Consider the following 10,000-nt stretch of genomic DNA (forward strand, 5'->3'; position numbering starts at 1 on the left):
TCCCGTCTTTTTTCCCTCACATTTTCATTTTCTCTTAAAACACACTCTTTGTGCTGTCTATGTTTGTCATCCAGGTGCTCCCCACAATGCACCGCGGCAAATGCCCTAAACATTCGGCCTTCTCTTCATTTGACACTGCCACTTTCTCCCCTTCAATCAAAGCGGGAATTTGAACAGACTTCCTTTTCCCATTCATCTGTTTAAACATAGACCATACATCCCCTAACTTTACTCCTCTTCCAATGGTGGAACAAAACTCTCTCCATGACGCCTTGTTGTGTGTTTTACAGTTTTACGGGCTACTGCCCTTTTCCTTTGATAATCTGTAATATTGTCTTGTGACAAGTCTTTCTTTAGAGACCTGAATGCCTTGTTTCGTTCTTTAATAGCTCTGCTACATCCCTCATTCCACCTCGGCACCACCTTCTTCCCCTCTGAGGTTCTTGTTGGTATAGTTTTATTTGCTGCTTCTTTAATGTGCATTGGGACTTGATTTGAGCACTCTGTACTTCCTTCTAATGCTAACACGTGTGCTGACTCCTTACAGCAAAGCCTAAATGTGTCCCAGTCAGCTTTACCAAAGCACCACCTGGTGAATACACTCCCTTCCTGTCTACATACGTTTGTGTTGATGATAGTGAAAACTGGGTAATGATCACTTCCTATGGTAGAGTCACTTTTTACATACCATTCACATGATGTGACTAAACGACCCGTCACCAGTGTGAGGTCCAAACATGACTGTGTCCCCATTTCACGCCTATTCTTGTTTTCTGTCCAATCATTAAGGCAAAACACTGATCTTTCCTCTAGCATTTCTTACTGTCTGTTTGAATGCTTCCCCACAGGCTGTTGTGAGCATTCAAACCACCACACCATGCTTCCCTTCTATGAGCCGTCCCTGCTATTGTCTGCAAAGTTTCAATGTTAAGATTTTTACACGGGTTATAGAAATTGATAAGCTTTATGTTTCCTTCCTTCCTTGGGCTGCACATTTCTACTATGACACATTCCTTGTCTTCAGGGGATGGGACTACCCTATAGGCCCTGCACTCTGCTTCTTCTTCTTCTGTGGTTTAATGGAGGTCTTACTGAGCTCCACACCGCCCCCTGGCGCTGGAGGGCTGAATACCCAACAAGACATCTGACGTCCGTAAAGTTTTGTTTTTGAATCAACTTTTTTTATGAAAAATCTTTTATGTCATTTCCCTTTTCCAGGAATCTCAACAGAGAAAGTTTGGCCAGACTAAAACATTTATAATGTTAAATAAATGAAAACCATTCACAGTTAAGAATGAGATATTAATTATTAATGCCATTGATTATTGCAGACATTCAGAAGTTAAATCCATTTCTCACTTAATCTAAGAATGATCTTAACCCACTAAAAGGATTCTCAAATAATCAGGAATGACGTTGTGAAAACAATAACTCATCTCTCTCAGATTAATGTGCTCAGGTTTTTCCTTACCACCTACTACTGGATATATAATACACTACCTTTTCCAAAAAACACTATTATAACTAAGGAAAATATACTAATATAGAATAAATAATAAGCTAAACTTTATTTTTTTGGAAGGAGTATTTAATATAATTGCTCTGAGAGGGAAAGGAAACCCAACACAAACAAACCCTAATGATGAAATACAAGTGTTCCTGTAAGGCAGGTTTTATTTAAAGCTTCTTCAACACGAGGCGATTCAAAGTGCGTTACACAACTGAAAGACATTAAGAAATAATGCAGCAGATCATTCAAAAGCAGAGGGACTCAAATAACCATGAAACTAGCTGATATAGAATAACTCAGGTATACAACACATGAATAACAGTTACTGTGCATCGTGAGATAAGAATAGTTCAGTTCAAAGCAAACAGGGAAGTCTTCAGTCTGGATTTAAAAGGACCTGCAGGTTTCTGGGGGTTTGATCCAGATATTTGGAGATGAATAACTGAACTTCTCCAGGTTTAGTTCTGAGACAGAAAGCAGACCCGTCCCAGAAGACCTGCAAATCATTTTGAGGATGTAAGTTTTAAAAAACAGGGTTTCTAACGGAGTCTGGTGAACAGATAATGAATAAGAGTTTATACGCAGAGTTATTTAATGTAACTGTAAACTAGACTCACCTTCCACTCCTCAATAAGTCAATAAAGATCCTGGAGATGATTTTCTACAAGATTTCTATCAAAATAAACAATGTTCCAACTTCTACATATGGTGATGTACATTTAATACATACATCACTGTTGTAATGTTTGTGAAAAGCTTTAGGAGATTTTTGAGATAAATCCTGAATGAATTCAATGATTTTAAAAGTTTAGTAGATTTTCCTGAAATCTGAAAGAAAATGGCCAAAATTACAACTTTCTAATTGTTTAACTTTAGTATATGTTTTCTTTGTATCTGCATATCTACTTTGTACTGAGCATTAGCTGCTAATGCTAATAGACCACTGCTTCAGAAATAAAGGGAATAATATTGCATGTGCACGATATCAGTCAATACATGATTGAATGTAATTACACTGAGTTCAAAACATGGCGTTCCTCAGGGAAGCGTTCTGGGTCCTCCACTGTTTCAGAACTGATGCTCCGTGGTGACAGCAGACATGACATCATCGTAGTCATCGTCCAATCCCTGCTCAGCGTGGGTGGGCGGAGTCATCACAACGGAGACAGACGGGTCACTTCCTGTTGTCAGAAAGAACATGTAGAAAACATATTAAGAGTTTTGGTGGATATTAAATCCCTTTAGATCAGGGGGGTCCAAACTGTTTTCACGAGGGCCGCATACAGAAAAATATACGAAGGGCTGGGCCGCTCACTAGAGGTTTATTACCTCGTAAGTTCAGTTAGCAAAATCAATCAATGTAGGTACATGATGCTTGTGAGTGTTTAGCTCATCCCTTAAAGCAGATCCTCAGATTGATTATAATAAGAGGAAATATGAAGGTTTATTTCAAGCTTGTTGTGTAAATAAGTCATTGGGCTTTTTTCTTATCAACTAAGATTTGTTAGAAAATGTTTCCAACTTGAATTGACTGAATGTATTTGAAAAGTGGTTTCATTAACACATGAATACTACTGTGTAATATATGTTTACATTATATTTAAGAAGTACAATATAAGCAAGCGCACGTTTCATTTGTGCCATATTCCATTATACTTTTGAATTTGCTGAGGGCCGATGCAAAATGGTCCGCGGGCAGCATTTGGCCCCTGGGGCCGTAGTTTGGACACCCCTGAGTTAGATGTAGAAACTGAGAGAAGTTACCTCTGGCCCTCTGTCGATATAAAGACACCATGAGGAAAGTGGAAGATTGCAGGTACAGAACCACCAGGTGGCAGATCACCCTGAACACAAGGTGGGGGAAGGCAGGAGGGTGGAGGTGGAGGAGAGGAAGTGGGCGGGTCCATGGTTGTAGGAGGTTTTTCTGCAGAGAGAATCACACCTGGTCAGGTGAACATCTGAAGGAATGAGTCCTGAAACCAAAGGAAAGCTCCTCACCTGAGACAGACAGCCGGCTCTTTGGAGACTCTCCTTCATTCTGGACTCTACACTTGTAGAGGCCTTCATCAGACCTGTTAACATAGTGGAGGGTCATGTGACCATCAGACTCAGTCCTGATGAAGACGCCATCTTTGTAGAAATCAGCGAGGAGGTTGTCGGCCATCTTTGTTCTACAGGTCAGAGTGACGTCATCTCCCTCCATCACAGGGAGGACAGGACTCTGCAGGATCACTGATCCACCTGAACACAGAGACAGATGGAGAATGAACGTGATCAATAATTTACACATGGCAGAGATTATTAATGAACCCACTACCTGCCAAGTGAGGCTGTTGTGTAGCTAACTGAAAAGCTAACGTTAGCATGCTGAAGTCTGAAACGTCCAATAAGTAGAACAATGGACTTTACTCACATTAAAATACACTTGACAAATGCAACAAATTAATCCCTGTTATAACGACATTGGACAATATGACTATATGGCGTCAGTTAGCTTAGCATAAGTAGATACTTTCCTCGTTTCTGAACTTCATAAACTCTGAAACTCTCCGTACAGACCTTCACTAATGATTAGTACAACTCTTATTAAATACAAAGTGCTTTTGATAATAATATCTATAATTATTAATAATTAATAACTAGGAAAATAGGAGGGATGTTTAAGCCGTTCCACATGGTTTAAAGACTTTATTATATATATTAGTCCAGTATGAAGAACGATCATTTATCATCATACCATCCAAAACTAACTCTATATTTCTGACCCACTAGACTAAGATTTAAGAAAATAAGCTTTCTCTTCATGTTTCTTCCATGAATCACGTCTGCATTTTCTTTCATATTGTGTTAAAAGATGAGATTTAATTGATATCAATGTTTTGAAGATGTCACACACATCAAATGATCACAAAACCTGCAAGAACCAATCAGACAGAGCCAAGGTAATGATTGGTCCTCAGGGATGTTGTTCTTGTTCTTATGCACATGTGAGGACCGACTGGAGTTTAGAACAAAAAAAATATATAAAATAAAATATAAAATATGTGTTAGCCCGTAATGTATGAGTCTGTACTGAGGTGTATTTTAGTGGATGATAGTGTGTGTGTGAGAATGTGTGTTTTGCACCCTGTGGTTAGCACAAGCTAGCAGCTCTGCGGTCGTCCAGCTTCCTCTTTCTGATGAACTTCTTAAATTATTTTTAGTATTGATGAGGAAACAGAGAGGCTGATCTTACCAGAGACGGTGATGGTGATGGTGTTACTGGTGGATCCCTCAGTGGACTCACACCAGTACACTCCACTGTCCGTAGGGTCCATGGAGCTGATGTTACAGGAGGAACCAGCAGATCTTCCCCAGTCGACTCCACACTCAGCTCTGTTCTTATTGCCCGTGTTTCTCATCACAGTCCATCCATCAGAGGCGTCCTCACATCTCAGAGAGACAGGTTCATCTTCAAATACCTGAGAGCTGCTGGGAGTCACCGTCAGACGAGCTGCAGGGAGTTATTGGATTCTGAGTCAAACTTAATAAATAAAACCCGTCCCAGAATAAAGTTCTCCAGAGCTTCTTTTTACTGGTTACGCAGCAAGCTCTCTTTCTCTCAGGAAACTTTGCCTGCTCCAAGTAAACCCTTATTACGGTAATAAGGGATGCACAACTAATGGACATGTTATCAACATCACAATGTGGACTCATGCTATATTCAAACTGCAGTGAGCGCCATGTCTGGTTAGGTTTAGTGAACTCTTTAAAGCATTCTTTGAAAAAGAGAATGTCTCTGTGTCTTTGAGAAAGAGAACCAGCAGCAAAGTGTTTCCTCCTGAGAATCTAAAGGTTACTGACCTGCGTTTGTTGAGCAGCAGAACAGGGAGCTCAGCACTGGAGATCAAACACAACACTTTCTTAGTTTGAAGTGATTACATTCAAAACAGAAACACGAGTCCTGCATTCAGGACAGAGATATTGTTGATCACTTTTTCACTGTTTTTATAACATTTAAACCCCATTTGTTCTCATCTATTAAACATGACCCTTATCCCTCTTTCATATCTGGAAGTATTAAATGTGTTCAGGGTTACTCACGGAGCAGGAGAGAAGTGTCCTTCATTCTTCCTCTTGGTGCAATGAGATCAACTCTTCTTCTTCTTCTTCTTCTTCCTCTTCTTCTTCTTCTTCTTCTTCTTCCTCTTCCTCTTCTTCTTCTTCTTCTTCTTCTTCTGTCCGAGCAGTGAAACCACTTCCTGTTTCGTACGTCCTGCTTTTTTAAATAGATCATATTTAACTAACGTTGAATTGTGAAGCACTTTGAGATGATGTTTTTAAAGTGTGCTTTACAGATAACATGTATTATTATTATGATGGAGTAAGTTAAATGTTAAAGTATTCAGATTTTTGGAAAGTATTGTATTTATTGTCTAGTGAAAAAACACCCTGATGAGTCCACTTTTTATAAATAAATTAAAAAATATGTATCTAGTTTTTATGTTTTTTTATTTAATTAAAAATATATATACATAAATGTGGGAGTATAAAAGAACCAAGTCAAAAAACATGTAAATAAAGATTATTTAAATTCCCGATGGGAATGCGTTGTGTTGAAAAATAAACCAAAACGTGTAAAAAAAGGGCTGGAAAATATGCTGAAAAAATACCAAAATACTTGAAATGACATAGAATAGTCTTTAACAATTTTATGTCTCTTTGCCGCTGCTTTTAATTGAACTACAGTATGCCTTTTAATGTATTGTATACCTGTGGTGTTTATTTTAATTATCTTTGCTTTGTAATTGCCTGTTGTAAAATGCCATTATATATATATATATATATATATATATATAATGTGTTTTTAATGTATTTATTCATAAAAAGTATTTTAATTTGTTTTGTAAAGCACTTTGAATTGTCGCGTACAGAAAAGTGCTATATAAATAAACTTGCCTTGCCTTAAAAGCATCAAAGAAAAGCCCAAAATGAAGTCAATACATTTTGGAAAAAATGCCTGGAAAATACGTTGAAAAAGAGACCAAAAAGAAATGAAGGGGAAAGTGTCGTGAAAATGGAGAAAACATTGCCTGGAAAATATGTTGAGACAAAGGGCACAAAATGTCAAAAAAACAACCTTGTAAAATACATGAAGAATGTCAAAAAAGCCAGAAAATATTGAATATTTTTTGGAGCCCTCGATACGAGTTTAAATATCCAGAGAAATTCACTTTGATATAAAACAGAGAAAAGCAGCAGAAAAGATAGAATATAATAAATAAAGACTTTAGACGTCGTTAGTCTTCCTGTTTCTTTATTGGAAAGTGTTCAGAGCAGTAATGACTGACATTGGTCACACACACACACACACACACACACACACACACACACACACACACCACACACACACAACACACACACACACACACACACACACACACACACACACACACACACACACACACACACACACCACACCACACACACACACACACACACACACACACACACACACACACACACACACACACACACACACACACACAATTGACTAACTAAAAAAAAAAAAAAAAGATCTGCTGGAGGGTTGATGAAATGAATCATGGGAAACGTTGAGGAGTAAAAAAAAGGGTAAAAAGTTTTCTTGTGTCTAAAAGAAGTCAAGGTCGTCTGGAGCGTCGAGGTCCCGGTACTCGATGATCGATCGCGGGTCCCCACGAACACCCCTACACAAACACACACACATTCATTTCTGTTATTAAAGGAAATATAAAAAATGCTGTAAAAATAAAGTGTTTTTTTTACGTACCTGTTGTTCCGTGGTTTCGGAGGGAATCCCCCCCCTCCTCCTCCTCCTCCCCCCCCTCCTCCTAAATGACCCCTGAAGTTGTCATAGTTACCGCGCCCCGCCCCAAACTGGTTCGGGTTGTAGGGGGGGCCGCCACCTGCAACACACAATAAATAAAACACACTTAATACACAACAAGAGACTTTCCCATTTCATTTTGTACACAACAAAAATGTTAACTCATGTTATAATAATTATACAATATTTGTAGCAATTTAAAAAAAGGTTTAATAATAAATAATTGTAATTCTTTAAATCGAATTAAGTAACGGCAAAGTTCATCAGTTGGTTCATTTAATTAAAGTTAACCCGTCTAAACTCTTATGTATACCCAAATGTCCTTTATGGTAACATTTCTTTAGTTTTTAACACCTTGAAAATCTAATTCAAGGACTTTCCAACACGGTTATTTTATTATATTTGGTAGTTTTAAAGAATCTCACAGAAAAAGCACTTCTAATTTTTGCACCAAGGAAATTTCCCACAAGTCAAAAAACACCAAATGAGCCTTTGAGTTTAATCAGGTTTAGATGTATTTATTATTTATTGATAAGACGTTAGCAGGGGGTTTAACTGCTGTCCCTGAACGGTCTGGTTTTTCACCATAACTTTCATTTTATTGACATCATTTTGGGCATTTTCCCTTTTCAGGACAATTCTACATCATTTTGGTCTATTCTAACGATGTGAGTGTGTGTATATATATATATATGCTAATATATATATATATATATATATATATATATATATATACTATATATATCATATATATATATATATATATATCATATCTATATATATCTCTCTACTATCTCTCATATAGCTATCTCTATATCTCTCTCTCTCTATTCTCTCTCTCTCCCTCTCTCTATCTTCTCTCTCTCATCTCTCCTCTCCCTCTCTCTCTATCTCTATCTCCCTCTCCCTCGACACATACATATACCACACACCATATACATATAGGTATATATATATGTGTGTGTGTGTGTGTGTGTGTGTGGTGTGTGTGTAGTACCAGGGGAAGCCGGGCATGGGGGGGGTCTGACTCTCAGAGATATCCCAGAAGGCTTTGCTGCTGCGGAGACTGACCAGGAAATGATGTCATACCCTGAGAACCTAAAAGATGAGGAAAATAAAAGTCAGTCATTTTTATTTTTAAATTAGGTTTCCTACATTTCCCAGAATGCCGCTCACCTTGTGGCGGCGGGAGGGCTTGTTCTCAGGGAGGGGGCGGGGTCTCTTGGCGTCCAACAGGAAGTTGTTGAAGAAGACGACTTCCTGTCTGACGGCGGACACTTTGTCGCCGTGTTTGTTCAGGATGTGTTTACGCACAAACTCTGGGGCCTGAAACACACCAACAACAAAGAGTGTCACACACACACACACACACACACACACACAACAAAGAGTATCACAGAGAGACACACTCTGAAAACAATTCAGAATAATAAAAAAAGTCTTTGAATATTTCTAGGAAACATTTGAAATATTTTAGGTAAAAAAGTTTAAATGTCTTTTTAAAATGTCCCAAAAATAGTTTGAGTATTTCTAGGAAGCGTAATGAAGAAGTTAAATATGTTGTGTCTCACCTTGAACTTCTTCCCGCTCAGAGGGCAGAGCCACTTGTCCTTGCTCAGCTCCTGAGAATTCGCCACCAGGAACTTCTCCACCTGGAAACACGGCCATCGTTACAACACATTATTTCACTGAAGGGAATTCAATCTGAAAGTGTTTGTAATTTTGTTGACATGTTTCCTCTTCCAGCGTATTTCATACATTTTTCATATACTCATTACATTCATTCCATATTTTAACTACAATTTCCACATTTAATCTGGATATTTTTATAAAATGTCTAATGCACTGTTAAAATAATTTCCCAAAAATGTTCTCCTGAGATTTTATAACTTTTCGAAAAAAAAACGTGTTCACTTTTTTCCTAAAATTTTTTGAAAGTATTTTTCAGAAAATGTTAATACTGTTACATTTTCAGACTTAAATTATTTATTTTTTGACATTTGTACATTTTTGGATATTCTCAAATATGAGTTTATTGACTTTCTTTCCAACACATTCTGTAGACGTCTTTCCTCATGTCCTCTTCACATTTATATTCTCTAGTTTCATTCTGTACCTCTTGTTCCGGGTCCTTCTTCCCCAGCTTGGCCGCCTCCTCTTCACTCAGAGACTCTGAGACCGAGAACAGGGGAGCCAGACGCTCCTCACACATCTTCTGGTGCTCACTCACTACCACAACAACAACAAATACAAAGAATACAAACAAACAAACAAATTCAGCAGAAAGTCAACATTTCAATAAAAAAATATATCAAACATTTTATTTAAAGACGTAAGATAAATGTATAAAAAAAATGTGTGTGTGTGTGTGTGTGAGTGTGTGTGTGTGTGTGTGAGTGAGTGTCTCTGTGTGTGTGTGTGTGTGTGTGTGAGTGTGTGTGTGTGTGAGTGAGTGAGTGTCTCTGTGTGTGTGTGTGTGTGTGTGGGTCTGAGTGTCTCTGTGTGTGTGTGTGTGTGAGTGTGAGTGTGTGTGTGTGTGTGGTGTGTGTGAGTGTGTGTGTGTGTGTGTGTGTCTGTGTCTGTGTCTGTGTGTGTGTGTGTGTGAGTGTGTGTGTGAGTGTGTGTGAGTGTGTGTGTGAGTG

The 10,000-nt window shown here is 38.2% G+C and overlaps 1 protein-coding gene and 1 pseudogene across 1 annotated transcript; both read right to left on the minus strand.

Annotated features, from left to right (window-relative positions):
* The window catches only part of LOC117480840, a 41,031-nt pseudogene that overhangs the window by 6,777 nt on the left and 24,254 nt on the right, over positions 1-10,000 (minus strand).
* On the minus strand, positions 1,679-5,711 carry LOC117480821 (Fc receptor-like A). Its single transcript, XM_034128306.1, has 6 exons — positions 5,594-5,711; positions 5,354-5,389; positions 4,746-5,003; positions 3,509-3,751; positions 3,275-3,434; positions 1,679-2,691 (listed from the first exon to the last, which is right to left on the minus strand). Exons 1-6 carry the CDS (start codon positions 5,616-5,618, stop codon positions 2,685-2,687), a joined length of 729 nt encoding a protein of 242 aa, XP_033984197.1. The 5' UTR covers positions 5,619-5,711; the 3' UTR covers positions 1,679-2,684.

The sequence above is a fragment of the Trematomus bernacchii genome, unplaced genomic scaffold, assembly GCF_902827165.1.
Source record: "Trematomus bernacchii unplaced genomic scaffold, fTreBer1.1, whole genome shotgun sequence".
Classification (NCBI taxonomy): Eukaryota; Metazoa; Chordata; class Actinopteri; order Perciformes; family Nototheniidae; genus Trematomus; species Trematomus bernacchii.